The 18,461-nt window shown below is 44.0% G+C and overlaps 1 protein-coding gene across 2 annotated transcripts in view; it reads right to left on the bottom strand.

Moving 5' to 3' along the window:
- Positions 1–18,461, bottom strand: part of RBPMS (RNA binding protein, mRNA processing factor) — a 288,589-nt gene that overhangs the window by 32,690 nt on the left and 237,438 nt on the right. For both annotated transcript variants that reach the window (XR_010176286.1, XM_063919382.1), the window contains one exon: positions 13,855–13,924. Coding sequence is in view for 1 of the 2 variants with exons in the window: in XM_063919382.1 (XP_063775452.1) it covers positions 13,862–13,924 (63 nt within the window). In the remaining variant the exon portion in view is untranslated. The remainder of the gene's footprint in view (positions 1–13,854; positions 13,925–18,461) is intronic.

Here is an 18,461-nt window from a genome sequence, read left to right as displayed (position 1 = left end):
CCACCAATTTCTGTGACAGGAAGGTTCCGTACGAAAGCCCTCACTGCTTCGCGTCCCGTCGCCAGTCACAGAATGGAGATTTGAGTCACACGGGATCTGGCCAATTAGGGGATTCCCGCTTACCTCCTGTTACTGACTCCACCCACTGTGCAGTGGGTGGGTACTATGCTGCCACCACCAGACTCCTCCCTGCTGTGGCATCTGGAACCACGGTTCTGCAATGTATGCGTCGACATGCTGTCTTACCACCGCTGTGTCGTGTTGACTAATCCCCAGGGCCGGTTCAAGGGCGCTCTGCACCCCGGGCAGGAAATGGGGTGTGGCCTAATACAGGGGGCGTGGTCAATTACGCCCCCTGTACATTAAAAGCGCCGCTTGAATGCTGAGCGGTGCGCGATGACGTCATTGCGCACCGCACAGCAAAAGGTCCTCTCCACGAAGAGAAACTAGACGCTATGAGTCTAGTTCCCTTCGTAGAGAGGACCTTTGCTGTGCGGTGCGCGATGACGTCATTGCGCACCGCTCAGCAAAGTTACTCTCCAGGAAGGGAAACTAGACGCATAGCGTCTAGTTCCCTTCAGGAGGCGGACGGGGACGGGGATGGGGAAGGGGACGGCAGCGGAGGCGGACAGGGACACAGCGGGCAGCAGTGGCGGATCTTGCCACGGTGCGGCGCCCTCCGGATGGCGCCAGCGCCCTCCGGAAGGCGGCGCCCCGGGCAAAAGTCCTGCTTGCCCATGGCAAGATCCGCCACTGCTAATCCCTAATCGTCGCTTGCCTAAGCACAGCACGGTAGCAGGAGGAAGGCGGAGCTTGGAGACACTGGGTGTACGCTGGACAGCCGGAAAACTGAGCTAGGTTTCGCCTAGCCCTGCAGGTCACAAGATTAAACGGTCGTCTTGAGGCAGAAGATGTTTATTTGCCCAAAATAGTCTTAAAAAAGACTCAGCAACACAGCAAGACATATATTCTCCCGCTGTTTTGCTATTTAAAGCAGCGGTGAGAGTGCTCCCATGTTCATCTTTTCCTTCCAACAGGACACTGCGGCCAGCAGGTGGGACGAAGAGAAAATCCCTGAAAAGAGTGGCTGCCCTGCTGAAAGTGGGGGACAGTTGGGAGGTAAGTGTAAACCACTTGGGATTTCTGCTTGCATTCATGAGATGAAGAGGACTGATGATTTCTTCATTGCTAGGGTATACAGTATATTAAGGTGTGCCTGTTTAAGCCAAACATATTTTTTTGTACATGAAAAGAGTTATTTCTGCTGTATTACACATATTTTTGCATTTTTTTTAAATAGTCATTTGTTTTGAATCATATATATGGGTAAACACGGCACAGGAGGAATGTAAGTGTATGTGCCTGGGGCATATGCTACTGAACAACATATGAAGACAGTTGCTGCTTTGCATATAACCACAATTAATTTGTAGTTTTTTTAAATTAATGCAAATTTTGGGCACAATTTTGAACCAGAGAGTGAAAATTCTGAAATAAAAACACCAGGAGCTAAATTTAATATGGTGTGTGAAGCCGGAGGTGCGGGAGTTTGCCTGAGAATGCCCGGATTTTTAAAGCAGCAATAATTTACAAGGTAAAACCAACTAATTTACAAGGCAAATCCAGGTTGGTTTTGCCTTGTAAAAGATTGACGCTTTAAAAATACGGGCATTCTCACGCATACTCCCGCACCTCCTGCTTCACGCACCCTATTACATTTACCCCCGGGTGTTTTATTGGTTAATGCTGACTTTGTATTGCTGTTTACTGGTGTTGCTACTAGGAAATTAAGATAACAGAGTGATGCAAAGGATACTTATTGTTTATACCTTCATTCATTAATATTCCACAAAACAAGATTCAATATTGAAGGGAAGGAACAGACTTTAATGTTGTAGCACTATAATGCAAGAGAGAGAGAGAGAGAGAGAGAGAGAGAGAGAGACTGCAACAACTAATGTGAATGACCTAACAGTGGAAGGTATGCGACCCCACTCATATCAGAGCAGTGACATCACATGAATGTCTCACTCTTGTGCTGCCTTTTCTCTTCTGGAATGTATTAAGGGATCAAGCTGTATCAAAAAGGAGAAAAACATGGGTTTAACCAAGTCACCGCTGTGTATTAGGCAGATTAATCTTTTCCACAAAACTAGATGTTAACATATTCATCTTTCTTGTTGGGTAATATAGAAAACATGCAGAGCACAGAGCTGCTCATGGGACAGATGTATTAACCTGGAGAAGGCATAAGGAAGTGATAAACCAGTGATATGTGCAAGGTGATAAACGCACCAGCCAATCAGCTCCCAACTGTTAATTTACATATTGGAGCTGATTGGCTGGTGCGTTTATCACCTTGCACTTATCAGTGGTTTATCACTTCCTTATTCCGTCTCCAGGTTAATACATCTGCCCCAATGTTTGTCCTAATAACAGAAGGAAAGAGAAAACAACACAGAAGGCATTGTAGAGAGATTGCTGGGTAACAGGTTATGATATGAGGGGCTCCCCATTACTGACCTTTACCTCCAACCCCCCCCCCCCCCAACCATTATTGATTTGAAACTATGAACCAAACGTTGCCACCCATTACAAACCTACCTTATCAACCTTAGGTGAGCAAACTAGCTTCAAATAAAGAAATGCAGAGAAGCCACTACATCTATTACAATTGTAAATGTTTGTATATGTTGTAATGGTGTAGGAACGCCAGAATTTTCTTCTGGGCTTGTAACATGGAACATTTGGTTGTCAAAGAGAAATTTGTTGCTTTTACCTGGTCTAAAGCAGAAGGTATATTTAGGGCAAAATTTCAGACAGGCCGTGGAGTTGTTGGGATATCGGCCGGCCAGGGTGGTGAGTGAGCTGAGCTACTGGTGGTATGGGGGGCCTGGAGCTCAATCTCCTTCCGGCCCATTGTTAATCGGCCCTGCTGGGCACTAGGATCCGGAAGCTCTGTACGGAGGTACAACCTTCAACATGCACTTTCTGTGCATGCGCAGCTGATGCCATGTCCCCCCCCCCCCCCCCCACACCACCTCCCATCTTGCTGCTGAAGGGAAGAGGACAGCAAAGAATAGAATGCAGGCTGTCAAAAGAGAAGGTAAATTGAAGGGGACCCAAGAGAGGGTTGGCTCTTGAGGTGGCACAGGAGCCTGGTGTGGTAGAACGCTGGAGTGATGGAGCAGGAGGCTAGAGAGTCATGGGGCTGGAGTGACAGGTGACAGGAGGGTGGAAAGGCAAGAGGATAGGGCAACAGGGGCAGGAGGCTGGAAAGACAGGAGGCTGAAGTGACAGGGGGCAGGAGTGATAGGGGGCAGGAAGCTGAAAAGATATAAAGCTGGATTACAAGGGCTGGGAGTCTGGAAAGGCAGGAAGCTGGAGTGACAGGGGTGCACAAAACCGGAGTCATGGATAATGAGGCTGGAAAGATAGGAATCTAGATTGGCAGGAGGCTGGATTGGCAGGAGGATGGAGTGACAGGGGCAGAAGGCTGGAGTGACAGAGGGCAGGAAGCTGGAGTGACAGGGGGCAAGAGATAGGAGACACATAGGGCATGAGGCTGGGAAGGTAGGGGGTTGAAGTGAGAGGAGGCAGGAGACTGGAGTAACATAGGTCAGGAGGCTGGAAAGACAGGAGGATGGAGTGACAGTGGGCAGGAGGCTGGAAAGACAGGAAACAGGAGGCTAGAGAGACATAGGCCGGAGGCTGAAAGATGGGCAAGGAGGCTGGAGAGACACATGGGCAGGAGGCTTGAGAGACACAGGTTTGCAGGAGGCTGGAAAGGACACAGGGCAGGAAGTCTTGGTGAACATTTGTGTAGTATGATGACACTATATTATATTCCAACACAAACAGAGAAACAGACCATGTGATCTCCTATATAAATAGTGAATACTGAATGAAGACACTGCCAGGGAGGATCAATTTCTTCAGTTTTGCCATTGCGAGAAATCACCATGTAGGTAAGGTGTCGTCAGCGGCATCGTTCATCGGCCATGAATGCATGTCCGATTGGCAATATCGCCAGCGAGGGCCGTGCTGCTCAATACAGTATGGCCCCCGCCGTCGCTCCCAGCATTGGCAAGTGTGTATGCACTTGCCGATGCCGACAGCCCGCCGGGCCCCGCCACACACTATATCACTGGGTACACACTATTGTCTACTGTTCACTCACCATAAGAATTATTTGTTTTTTCATTTTTAAATGTAGTAAATTTAAAAGTACAAAAAAAATTGATTAAATGGAACACACACAAACACATAAAAAGTATTATCCACAAATGTATGTTTATGTTTTACAAACACTTTTAAATGTTATGGATGAATGAGTAGAGTAGGAGGAATGTAGACAGAACATGCCTTGTATATAATAACAAATAGAAATTAAAGTAAATATGTTTTGGTCTTTAACTAGGCTGTAGTTAACTACATGTCAAATATGTTTTGGGTTATAGAAAGGCCTCAAATTCCTCTCGCTATATATTGATGTTAATTAGTAGCTAAGTGCAAAGACTGCTTTTGGTTAAATAGTTATTTGCCTATGAGTTCATTTAATGGCTTTGCAAACAGACAGGCACTAATAAGGTTTTCATTTCACCGATTTTTTGCTGTGCACCATTGTAAAACATACTGACAATAATGCCTATTAGGGAGATCATTTATAGAAACATGAGGAAACCTGCACAATGTGTGCTTTAATATATTATGGCCCTCATTCCGAGTTGATCGGTCGCAAGGCGAATTTAGCAGAGTTACACACGCTAAGCCGCCGCCTACTGGGAGTGAATCTTAGCTTCTTAAAATTGCGACCGATGTATTCGCAATATTGCGATTACTAACTACTTAGCAGTTTCAGAGTAGCTCCAGACTTACTCTGCCTGTGCGATCATTTCAGTGCTTGTCGTTCCTGGTTGACGTCACAAACACACCCAGCGTTCGCCCAGGCACTCCCACCGTTTCTCCGGCCACTCCTGCGTTTTTTCCGGAAACGGTAGCGTTTTCAGCCACACGCCCCTGAAACGCCGTGTTTCCGCCCAGTAACACCCATTTCCTGTCAATCACATTACGATCGCCGGAGCGAAGAAAAAGCCGTGAGTAAAAATACTTTCTTCATAGTAAAGTTACTTGGCGCAGTCGCAGTGCGAACTTTGCGCATGCGTACTAAGCGGATTTTCACTGCGATGCGATGAAAAAGAACGAGCGAACAACTCGGAATGAGGGCCTATGTGCAGAAGAAAGGCATACCAGGAAATACACTTTTAAAACTCGTCTACAGTGGTTCTTGAAAGTTTATGAACTCTGCAAAATTTTTGATATTTCTGCTGAAATTTGGCCTAAAACTACCTCAGATTTTCACAAAAGGAGATAAAAAGAACCAAATCAAACAAATGAGACAAAAATATTAGACATGCTCATTTTTTTATTGAGGAAAATGATCCAATATCATATATCTGTGAGTGTCAAAAGTATGTGAACCTTTGCTTTCAGTATCTGGTAAGACCCCTTGTGCAGCAGTAACTGCATGTAAACGTTTCCGGAAATTGTTGTTTAGTCCTGAACATCGGCTTGGAGGAATTTAACGCCATTCCTCGATACAGAGGCGGATTGGCCATAGGTCTTACAGGGAAGATTCCCGGTGGGCCGTCGCACCCGTGGGGCCTGTTTTGTTTGAGGACATGTGGTCCTTTTTATAGACATAATGGATAAGATGCAAAATAATTTGCATATATGAAAATGACTTTGCCACTTAGGGGTATATGCAATTGCCGGCGAATCGCGGCAATTTTTCGCCCGTTTTTTAATTCGACACAATTCGACCGTCGAATTCCGGCAGGTGGTTGCCGGAATTCTACATATTCAATAAAAAACGGATTCGACAGTCCCGCTGTCGAAAAACGGACGATTTGACAGATTTTGATGAGATTTTAAAAAATGTTAAAAAAACGGGAAAAAAACTGTAAAAAACCCGAAAAAAAATTGCATGGGGTCCACCCTCCTAAGCATAACCAGCCTCGGGCTCTTCGAGCCGGTCCTGGTTCTAAAAATCCGGGGGAAAAACTGACAGGGGATCCCCCGTATTTTTAAAACCAGCACCGGGCTCTGCGCCTGGTGCTGGTGCAAAAAATACGGGGGACAAAAAGAGTAGGGGTCCCCCGTATTTTTTACACCAGCACCAGGCGCTGGGTAGATAATGCCACAGCCGGGGGTCACTTTTATACAGCGCCCTGCGGCCGTGGCATTAAATACGCAACTAGTCACCCCTGGCCGGGGTACCCTGGAGGAGTGGGGACCCCTTCAATCAAGGGGTCCCCCCCCTCCAGCCACCCAAGGGCCAGGGGTGAAGCCCGAGGCTGTCCCCCCCATCCAAGGGCTGCGGATGGGGGGCTGATAACCTTTTGAAAAATGAAAGAATATTGTTTTTTCCAGTAGTACTACAAGTCCCAGCAAGCCTCCCCGCAAGCTGGTACTTGGAGAACCACAAGTACCAGCATGCGGGAGAAAAACGGGCCCGCTGGTACCTGTAGTTCTACTGGAAAAAAAATACCCAAATAAAAACAGGACACAGACACCGTGAAAGTAAAAGTTTATTTCATACATGCCGACACATACATACTTACCTATGCTGACCCGCCGACTGCCACGTCTCCAATGTCGCCGACGATCCGGGGTACCTGTAAATAAAATTATACTCACCTGATCCAGTGTCCTGGTCTTTTATTATAATCCACGTACTTGGCAAAAAAAAAAAACACGAACACCCGGACCAGGCGGACTGAAAGGGGTCCCATGTTTACACATGGGACCCCTTTCCCCGAATACAGAGACCCCCCGTGACTCCTGTCACAGAAAGGTCCCTTCAGCCAATCAGGAAGCGCCACTTCGTGGCACTCTCCTGATTGGCTGTATGCATTGCACAGCCCCCTCCATTACTTTCAATGGTGGGAACTTTGCGGTCAGCGGTGAGGTCACCCGTGGTCAGCGGCTGACCGCGGGTAACCCCACCGCTGACCGCAAAGTTCCCACCATTGAAACTAATGGAGGGAGCTGTGCGATGCGCTGTCTGCCAGCTCAGACGCGCATACAGCCAATCAGGAGAGTGCCACGAAGTGGCGCTTCCTGTTTGGCTGAAGGGACCTTTCTATGACAGGAGTCACGGGGGTCTCTGCATTTGGGGAAAGGGGTCCCATGTGTAAACATGGGACCCCTTTCAGTCCGCCTGGTCCGGGTGTTCGTTTTTTTTTTTTTTGCCAAGTACGTGGATTATAATAAAAGACCAGGACACTGGATCAGGTGAGTATAATTTTATTCACAGGTACACCATGGATTCTAATTGGACAAGTGGACAGAGGTCGGCGTGTGAACATAGGTAAGTATGTGTGTGTCGACATATATGAAATAAAGTTTTACTCTCACGGTGTGCGTGTCCTGTTTTTATTTGGGTTTTTTTTTTCAGTAGAACTACAGGTACCAGCGGACCCGTTTTTCTCCAGCATGCTGGTACTTGTGGTTCTCCAAGTACCAGCTTGCGGGGGAGGCTTGCTGGGACTTGTAGTACTACTGGAAAAAACAATATTCTTTCATTTTTCAAAAGGCTATCAGCCCCCCATCCGCAGCCCTTGGATGGGGGGGGACAGCCTCGGGCTTCACCCCTGGCCCTTGGGTGGCTGGGGGGGACCCCATGATTGAAGGGGTCCCCACTCCTCCAGGGTACCCCGGCCAGGGGTGACTAGTTGGGTATTTAATGCCACGGCCGCAGGGCGCTGTATAAAAGTGACCCCCGGCTGTGGCATTATCTACCCAGCTAGTGGAGCCCGATGCTGGTGTAAAAAATACGGGGGACCCCTACTCTTTTTGTCCCCCGTATTTTTTGCACCAGCACCAGGCGCAGAGCCCGGTGCTGGTTTTAAAAATACGGGGGATCCCCTGTCAGTTTTTCCCCCGGATTTTTAGAACCAGTACCGGCTCGAAGAGCCCGAGGCTGGTTATGCTTAGGAGGGGGGACCCCACGCATTTTTTTCCAGATTTTTACCATTCCATTAAAAAAAAATAAAAAAAAATATTTTAAAAAATATATAAATAATACTTGTGCCTCCAAAATAGACAAACCAAGTACCTAATCCCTTCTAATATAAATAGATATGCTATTACCAATAAGAAAAACACACAAAAAAACATGTTTTTAAATTTTTTTATTAGATTCCGCCAGCAAAGTGTGGTGGATTGAAAATTACGAATTTACTGTCTAAAAGCACTGTTGTCGAATTTACAATCTTCAATTGAATATACTTTTGTCGAATTGCCGCATTTGTACCATTGCAGAAATGTCGAATTTGACAAATGTCGAATTTCAAAAAGTCGAATTTGGAAAGTCCGTTTTTTGACGAAAAGTACTGAATTGCATTGTCGAAAAAAAATTTGGGGCGAAAATGTCCCGTTTTTCGACATTTTCGGGAATTCGACCGCAATTGCATATACCCCTTAGCCTGTGATTGCAGATGATCTAGTTTATGCTCTGTCTGCCTGCTTGGCTGACATATAAGATTGAGTGAATAGTGATTGGGTTACGGCTGGTGTAATAAGCAAGAAAATATATCTTTCTAAAGAATTATATAGTTTCCTAAATTCTGAAGGTGTATCATACAATGTGCTCATAATATTTAATTTTATTTATTTTTAACTTCCCCCTTGATGCTGGACATGCCCACTATCTGGAAAGTCTTGGGGGGAGGGTGCTGCTGCCATGGTCCATGGCTAGACCTTACACCTCTGGTGCTGCCCATGTGAGGCCACTAGCACAAATTTTTCCAGGGCTGCTTTTTGTTCCCAATCCGTCCCTGCCTCCATACAAAACAGCTTCAACTCTGCTTTGTTGGTGAGTTTCCTCCCATGAACTGCTTGTTTAAGGTCCTTCCACAACATTTTGATTGGATTAAGGTCACGACTTTGACTTGGCCATTCCAAAACTTCTTCTTCTTTAACCATTCTTTGGTTAAATGTCTTGTGTGCTTTGGGTTGTTGTCTTGTGCATGACCCATGTGCTCTTGATATGCAGCTCATGGACAGATGTCCTGACATTTTCCTTTAGAATATTCTGGTATAATGTAAAATTCATTGTCCCATCAATGATGGCAAATCATCCTGGGCAAGATGCAGCAAAACAAGGCCAAACTATGATACTCCCACCACCACCACCACTGTGTTTCACAGATGGTATGAGGTTTAAACTGTATTAAAATCCAGATCTCATTGTTGTCTGCCTTGCCTAAAGTTCAATTGGTTCCTGATCTGCTGTTCGCATAATTCATTAGAGCTGTGGCTAAAATCATGAAACGATTAAGCTTCAGGAATTTTGTCTCCCCCACTAGAGGAGGGTTAGGGTTAGGCTGCAGGTGGGAGGAAGTTAGGGTTAGGCTGCAGGTGGGGACTGTTAGAGTTAGGCTGCAGGAGGGGTGGGTTAGAGTTGAAATACTTAACGGGATCTGTTGAGATGTCGCTGTCAGCATTGACTGTCAGCATACTTCCTTTTGAAGTTTTAATATACCAACACTACTACATTTACACTGTACATATGTAGAACTACACTCATATTACTGTAATGTGTTCCCTGATTTCATGTTAGAATAAGTATGCTTTTATCAACCTAAGTAAATTACAGTTAGTAGACTTGTATTGTTACCCAACGTATACTCATGGCTGTTTCTAGCCAATTTGGGTCCCAGTGTGAACATATAGTAATGGGGTGGGGTGAGGGGGGGTGTAGTAATGGGGGGGGCGCTCAAGAAAAGGGGGTGTAGTCTAGCAGAAAATGGCCGTGTCCTTGCTGAATTGGGCCTGGTCTTCCAGGACAATACTACCTTACAAAATATTATGCCCCAAACAATAATGCCCCTAGCACCATATTATGCCCCACACAGTAAAGACCCTAGCATCAAATTATGCCCCATACAGTAATGCCCCGTGCACCATATTATGCCCCACACAGTAAAGACCCTAGCATCAAATTATGCCCCACACAGTAATGCCCCTTGCCCCATATTTAAGACCCACACAGGAATGCCCATTGCCCTTTATTATGTCCCACCCAGTAATGCCCCTAGCACCATGAATCACTTAGTTTGGCCCTGTAACAGCTCATTGTCAAGGGGATGTTTCATACTGCTGGTCTGCTCCCTCTGCTGCCACTGCCAACGTTGCTGCTCCATTCCCGTCTCTGCTGTGCCGTTTTCTGTCTCCTCCCTCCCAGCTCCGTCTTAAATGTCCCTCCCAAAATGGCTGCCACCTCCTCTAGAATCCTTAAAAAATGTCTTCTCCTAGGCGGTGGCCATTTTTTGGAGGAACATTTTCACAGTATTCTGGGGGTCATTCCGAGTTGATCGCTCGCTGCCTTTTTTTGCAGCGCAGCGAACAGGTTACTACTGCGCATGCGTATGCACAGCAATGCGCAGGTGCGTCGTATGGGTATAAATCGAATCGTTGCTGGGCGATGGGTTTTACGAAGAATCCATTCGCACAGCCGATCGCAAGGAGATTGACAGGAAGAGGGCATTTATGGGTGTCAACTGACCGTTTTCTGGGAGTGTTTAGAAAAACGCAGGCGTGTCCAAGCGTTTGCAGGGCGGGTGTCTGACGTAAATTCCGGGACCAAAAAGACTGAAGTGACCGTAAGAGCTGAGTAAGTTCAGACCTACTCAGAAACTGCAAAAAACTTGCTGTGCAAGATATGAGTGAGTTGATCATCTGGAAGCAGATACTGGATCTAAATGGGCAACATGAAACATAAATTTCCAGTATAAGCATGGGAGGAGGTTGCTGCATGCTAAGAAGGTACTTTTTGGAAGAAGTGGAGATATGTAAGAACAGGATCCCGATTCCCTAGGTAGGTACTTGGGCCACAACAAAAAAAAAATGGAGATGCTAAGAAGAGTGTAGATTAGATCTGACACACTCCAGTAAATATGCCCAATAAATTGAGTTTGGGAACAGCAATAGTGCACCAGGCAACTTCTAATACAAACAGGATGGACAATTGCAGTAAAGATGGGAACAGAAATGTAATTATGGTAGTCCATGTGCTGATGGCAGGAAAATCAATTACAAGGAGGACAGATAGTAGTCTGGGCCATGAAATGTACTTTCATTTGATGTATCATGGATCATCCCGACGGTGGAAGGGGCAGGGGAGATCTTGGTGGTCATAAGATATATTGGTACCAATAACAAAGAGGAAAAAACATACTGTATTTTAGGTAATTAGATACAGAAACATAGAACAAAATTATTATTATTATTATTATTATTATTATTATTATTCTGATATCAATAGGGAGCTACAGTATTAATTGTTATTGCACTAAGTGAATTAATACTTGCAGTGGCATACAAGTGTCTATGTGTACTGCCACCAATGTGCATGCTGGTGCTTCTAGTTCTACATACTGTATGCCAGCAAGCAATAAGAGTTATTGGCTGTGAGTGCGTGCTAGCACTTATAGTGCCACAAGTACTTTACACTAATAAACTACTATCAACTGGATGTCTTTATTGCCAGAAGAATTCCCATTACTTAAAGACAATGGGGCTAATTCAGACTGCAGCGATCGCAGTCTGAAGCCCTTGCTGGAGTGCGCACGCGCAGTGGCTGCATTGCGTGTGGGCACCCCGGGACCCCTGTGGAATGCTTTCAGCATCTTAAGGCTGCGACTGCCTCTGACTGATTGACAGGCAGAGGCGGTCGGGGAGGGGGGCGTGCCAACGGCGTTAGAACGCCGTTGGTGGGGCGCGGTCCGGACAACGCAGTTGTGTCCAGACCGTTAGGAGGGTGGGTTGCGTGACATCACACGCAGCCGCTGCGACCCGGGACGCGGCCTGCCAGCGTGCAGGAGCTGCGCTGGCAGGGAGCTACTCGCAAGGTGCAAAAATAACCACCGCTGTGCGATGCTTTTGCACCTGTGCGGGGGGCGGGTTGGGGGTATAGGGCCTGACATGCGGGACAGACCAGCCCTGTGCTGGGAGTCCCCCCGCAGTAAATGATCGTAGATGTGCTACATTTAGATCTGAATCACCTCCAATGTCAGAAGGTAAGTCACTTGCATTCATTTATCAAATTCCTTTTAGCATGCCTTAACCGGATTTGCTCAATCCTCTTTAAGTTTTCTATATGCCACATAAGCCCTACAAGCATACATCATAGCATTTCCAGCATACAGCACACACTATTTTATATAATAGTGTAACTTTAATACCATTGCATACATTTTAAACCCCCTGTGTTTTTGGTCTTTATCCATTGCCTCCAGCTCTCCTTACTGCTAGGCCATTTATACACATCCATCATGGAAAATGCATATCTTTGAATGGGTGGTCTTCAGTATGCCGACTGACGGGATCCCGGCGCACAGTATACCGGTGCCGGAATCCCGACAGCCGGCATACCGACACTTATTCTCCCTCGTGGGGGTCCACGACCCCCCTGGAGGGAGAATAAAATAGCCCATAGTGTGGCGAGCGTAGCGAGCCCGCAAGGGGCTCATTTGCGCTCGCCACACTGTCGGTAAGCCGCCGGTCGGGATCCCGGCGCCGGTATGCTGGTAGCCGGGAGCCCGACCGCCGGCATACCATACTGAACCCCTTTGAATGGCCATTTACTGTGTATACCATGAAAGATGGCATCAGCACATGGCAGCATTTTAACTAATAAGTAGTCCGCCCTAATAAATGAAAACAGCCTGTCTCCATAATCATCTTGATACAACGTAATGCTCACTATTTTGTTTAATGCCACCATGGCCAATTCTGCCAAGAGAACAGAGGACGTAGCATAAGACTATAAAAGTCGGGCCAGAATGCTGGCTGAAGGAATGATCCCTTCCCCAAGCACAAGGCTGAGAACACTACTTATACAGCGTAAAGGAGATTACAGCTCACTAAATCCTATTGCTATTTTTTTATTCTTAAAATTACTATGAGAGAAAATAAACATTAGCAGCATTAGTCATGGAGTATGTTTAAATAGAGATAAGAGGCGAGAAGATGAGATCATCTCCGTCTATGTGGATGATGTCACTCCTTACAATAACAGGCATCAAACATCATGTAGATTCACATGTCAATGAGTAATATTATACACTGCCACACTTTTATTTTCTTCAAAATCAATCATAGCTCAAAATGATGAAATATTAGGGTTAACCACCAGCACATCTCAGAGCATGGTGAAGCAATGTTTAAATAAATCCCACATTAGTGTCTTTGGGGTATATTTACTAAGCTTTGGAGAGAGATAAAGTACCAAACAACCACCTCCTGTTATGTTACAGGCTGTAACATGACAGGAGCATTTGAAAAATGACAGGAGCTGATTGGTAGTTTATCTCTCTCAGCTGTATCTCTCTGCAAGGCTTTACTACATATGTACTATAACATAACAAGTTAGTCATAAGGGGATACGGTCATGTGACCGACATTCGGGATCCCGACGGTTACCATGCCAACGCCGAAATCCCAAACGATCACAATGCCGCAAGGGACTCTGTTATGCTCGCACTCCGCCAACATTCTGCTGCCGGGATCTCACGATTGATATCCAACAGGTCATAAGATATGAGAAATACAAATAGACAGGACCGGGCAAACACAACAGGTGCTTTTTGTCTTTGGCAGTAATTCTGATTAGTTTAGCTGACTGCGTTTATACAGATCTGGAATTACAGTACATATTCATGTTTTGCTATAGAACTGCTGACTTATTATGAAACAAGCAGAAAGCCTTGATACAGCCTCACATAATCAATGTGTACAATTGTATGAATATCTATCCATTTTCACCAGACTTAAAAAAAAACTACTTACACATTACTCAGCAGAACTGGCGGGACTTCCAGCCCTGTGAAGTAGCGTCTGAGGGAGGGAACCAGCGCACCTAAAACAAATGGGAAGATGGAGAGATACTTTAAATCATACCCAAAAAGGACAGTGACAAACATGTACTCCTATTGGGGTCAATCTGGGCTATTTGATAGCTTGAAAGAAAACAACATTTAACATTTGATATTAACATGTTTTGTGTTATCCCAGACAACTAACAAATGTATTATGTAATTAAGAATAATATCCTGTATACTAAAAATCCTAAAATGATCCTGTATTAAAATCAAATAAAATATATCAAAGCAAAGGCAAGCTAGGTTAGTGTCTCTTTTTAAAATGGTTTTAAATTTCCATTTACAGTGTAAGCTCAGAGAAAAATAAAATAAAATAAATAAATAATAATAATAATAAGTTGCCAATTAACTTTGTCTTGCAAGCAGTAGAGTCATTATAGTATGATTCCCAGAAGCCCTTGCTTTAAGAGTTGCTCCCCCATCAGTGCTGGTAAGGCTGCTTCTCCTGGCATTAAAGTTGTGAACACTAATTATTATGAATATTGATTGGACCTACTATTTGGAGTGATCAGGATACATGATAACCTTTTCTATTAGCTGGTAACCATCCCATCTCTTAGATGAGTAAAAGAATGAATATGGACATTTTGCAGTGCATGAATTCACTTTGTTGCATGACACTTATCTGAATGGACATCATACAACACAGTTATGTACATAACTAATTTTAATTCTTTCTGATGATATTGGTAAACACAATCCATACGTGCTGCCAAGGGCTGCCATCAGAAATAATGGGGCCTGGGACTGACAAATTTGGAGGCACACAGAGCTGAGGTTGTAGTCTTTCTATTGAGCCGGCCGACCCCCCTTGATGGCGGGCCTGGTGCTGCCTATTTCAAGGGCAACTATTCTCTTTTTTCCCAAGTAAAACAGTGGAGAATGGTGGTAAGGTGTGTACACACGGTGAGATATTTTCTTTCGATTTTGACTATATAGTCAAAATTGCAAGAATAGTTAGTGCAGATCGCAAGGTGAAAGTCACCTTGCGATCCCTATTCGATCCCGATGCGCGGTCCCGCCAGGTCGGCATCGCAAGAAAAGACAGACTGTTCAGGCAAGTCAATCCTTGCTAGATCGGTGTACTATCTAGTTCATCTTACATGCCAATGACATCTCACATAAGCCAAAATCGTAAGCACACATAGTCCATATCTCAAGAAAAGTTAGTCAAAATCGGTGGTGCTAGGCTCCGGGGAGTTCAAGGGAAATAGCATAGTCAAAATCGGCCATAGCAAGGATCTCACCGTGTATATACACCATTAGAGACATGGATACATGAACATGTAGTGTGCACTTTCATCAATAAATAAATACAGCCATGATATATTCCTTTTACATATTATTCAAATAGATGCTGTTCAGAAGTTGAACATAACATGAAATCAGATGCCATACACTTACTTAGCAAAACTTGTCTTTCATTTGGGAAGCAGTATATAGAGTTCATTCCAGCTCTCTATTTATTGAGAGTTATTTATATAGCGCACACATATTCTGCAGCTCTTTTACCTTATTCACATCAGTTCCTGCCCCGAGGGGAGATTACAATCTATATTTCCTACCAAATATATATATATATATATATACACACACACACACACACACACACACACACACACACACACACACACACACACACACACACACACACACTTTCACTCACTCACTCACTAGGGTTAACTATTATTTTAGTCAAAATCCAATTAACCTGCCACTGTTTTTTGATTATGAGAGGAAACTGAAGTACTCAGAGGAACATAACTCAACCTAGGGCCTTGGTGAGAATCAATCCCAAAATCTCAGTGCTCTAGGGCAATAATACTAACCATTACACCAACCATGCCACTCTAGTACACAATCTTTGTCAAGTCTAAATATGATTTTGATTTGATGCATCATCTAAGGCACTACAAATAAAATACCTGTTTTCAGAATCTCTAGCAATACCAACAAAATGATTGGATTGCTAATGGGATATTGGTAAATGTAGCAGGAATGATGAATGCGGTGTGGATTATTAGATCTACAATAAAAGGTCTACAGTCAATAGGTTGGCCACTAATGGTCAACATGCATTAGGTCGACAAGGTCAAAAAGTCAACATGAAATAGGTAGTTAGTAGAAAAGGTCGACAGTAGAAAAGGTTGACATAGAAATGGTCGACACTTTTTTGGGGGTGTTTTGTCACTTTTCTGCCGCAAACAAGCCCCATTACTGTGCCGCGTCCTCTTGCATGGCGAGCAAAGTTGCCTCCCTCTGCTTCTGCTGTGCTCGGCACAGGTTACAACAGGTTCCTATTCCCAATCGTAGTCCACGTGGATGATAAAGATTGAAAACTTTGAAAAAAAGGAGGAAAAAAACATTGTGTAGACAACATGTGTGTCAACCATTGTCATGTCGACATTTTGACTCTGTTGATCTTTTGAACCGTCTACAATTTTTACATGTTGACCTTTTGACACTATTAACCTAATGCATGTCAATCATTAGTGGTCGTCCTCTTGACTGTAGACCTTTTTAGTGTAGCTCTATAGACTGGATACAGATGAAAGCATGTACAGTATTCCTGTGTGAGCAGTGATCCTCCCAAACCATAACAGGATTCCATGTGTTCTGGCCACTTGGCCCAAGTAATCATATCGGACAGCCATATTGGGGCTTGGGCTGTCCCTTGCGTTAGCAGAAAAAGTTAACTAATTAACCATTAAAAGACTACTGTCACTGCCAATGCTTCACTAAGGGATTGTTGTATCATCCCCTCAAAGCTGCAGTATTGTCTGTGTGTAATAATTTTAAATGTGTGTGTGTTTTAATGTTATTTATGTGTGGGGAATTTGAATGCATATGTGTTTGTGTGCATGATAATGTTGTCTGGGTGAGAATATCTTAAAGTTACCAGTGTAGGGCGGTATTAAGGGCGCTTTAATTTGATATGGGTGTGTTTCTGTGTAGTATTATTATTATCTGGTTGTGTCTGTGTGTAAAGGTTGCTTGGCATAGTTAACAAGTATCTATACTAAAATATATATATATATACATCCAGTCATCAACCTTTTGCATTAATTTATATACATACATTCATTTTGTTTATATATTGCAAAAAAGGTTCAACATTAAATGCAACACCAAAGTGCTACCAGAACCGGAGTTATGGGACCTTACTTATCTTACAGCATAACCTCTTGGTGTTAAGGAAATATTAGAGGTATTAATGACCAGTTAAGGCCAAATTCAATAACAGATTCTTACAGTGCCAGGGCCATTTTTGTCTTGGGGCCTAATTCAGCATGGATCGCTAAATAATATAGACGCAAGTTAATTTGCGTTTATTTGCAATCAATCACAAATCTGCTAATAAACACAATAAATTTACACAATGTAAACTTGCAATAAAAAAACTTCAGTACACTAAACAGGAGGCAGCCGGAGTACCTAGCAATTCAGCTATGTGAGTGTGTACCCTTCAGCAACTTTGCTAAGGTTTGCAATCTGATTTTTTTTTTTTTTGTCTGCTTAACCTAAGAAATATCTAACCCTATATCTATATAGGGTTATATAGAAATATATATCTATTATATCACTTGATGATGTGTAATTAAACAATCAAATCTTCAAACGATGGTAGTGCACCTGTCATGGTGACTTCCACAGTCTGCGCAGCTCCATAGCTACTCATAAGTCAATTTTAAGGTCGCCCCTGAGCAGATTTGTGAATGCACCACCCAGGACACAGGTACGATACACCCACTACACCCCCCCGTTACACGCCCAGTTTTGCAGAATTGCAAAGCCTTCCCACTGATACGCCTCCACCATGAGTTTTCCCTGTTATCTATTGCAACCTCTTAGCAGCCTCCCGCTGCTAATCTAAGACCTCCCACAGCATCTAATCTAAACGCCTCCCGCATCATAACTCCCACTCACAGCCTAACTTCCCCCGGCACCTGATGTGTCCAGATTAAAAGAGGTGCCGGACCATCAGGTGCCGGATAATCGGTGGTGTACCTGTATATACACACACATAGTCATTTTGCATTTTGGACTTGAGGAGCCTGTGGAAATTCCAATTTAAAAAAAATCATTTTTAGTCTTCATACTTCATAAACAGTCCCTAGAAGTATATGTGTCTGAAAAAACTATATTTATATACATATAGTCATTTTGGAGCCTGCACTCAGCATTCGCCAAGTGTCAAGCATCTGTTTTTTCCTTTATTGCTCCTCTCCCTGATGTCATATTAAGACAATACCTCAGTTTCTTTCTAGGTAACTATGCTATACAATAGTGAAAACGTGATCCAAATTCATCCCGTAGTTTTGCGTGATGCCGGAACGGGCAGACAAACAAAAATTCTGTTTTGTTTTGTTTTTGTCTGCATAGATCATACAGAGTTCTAAGGAGTACATTTCTCCAGAAACATTTCTACAGTATGTACAGACACAACTCTTACAACTTTATTTTTAATGTTTTATATGTGATTCATGATTTTATGGTCTAAAACACTACTGGCTG

The sequence above is a fragment of the Pseudophryne corroboree genome, chromosome 1 (genome assembly GCF_028390025.1).
Source record: "Pseudophryne corroboree isolate aPseCor3 chromosome 1, aPseCor3.hap2, whole genome shotgun sequence".
NCBI classification, from domain to species: domain Eukaryota; kingdom Metazoa; phylum Chordata; class Amphibia; order Anura; family Myobatrachidae; genus Pseudophryne; species Pseudophryne corroboree.
This window is presented reverse-complemented; position numbering and strand designations above follow the sequence as displayed.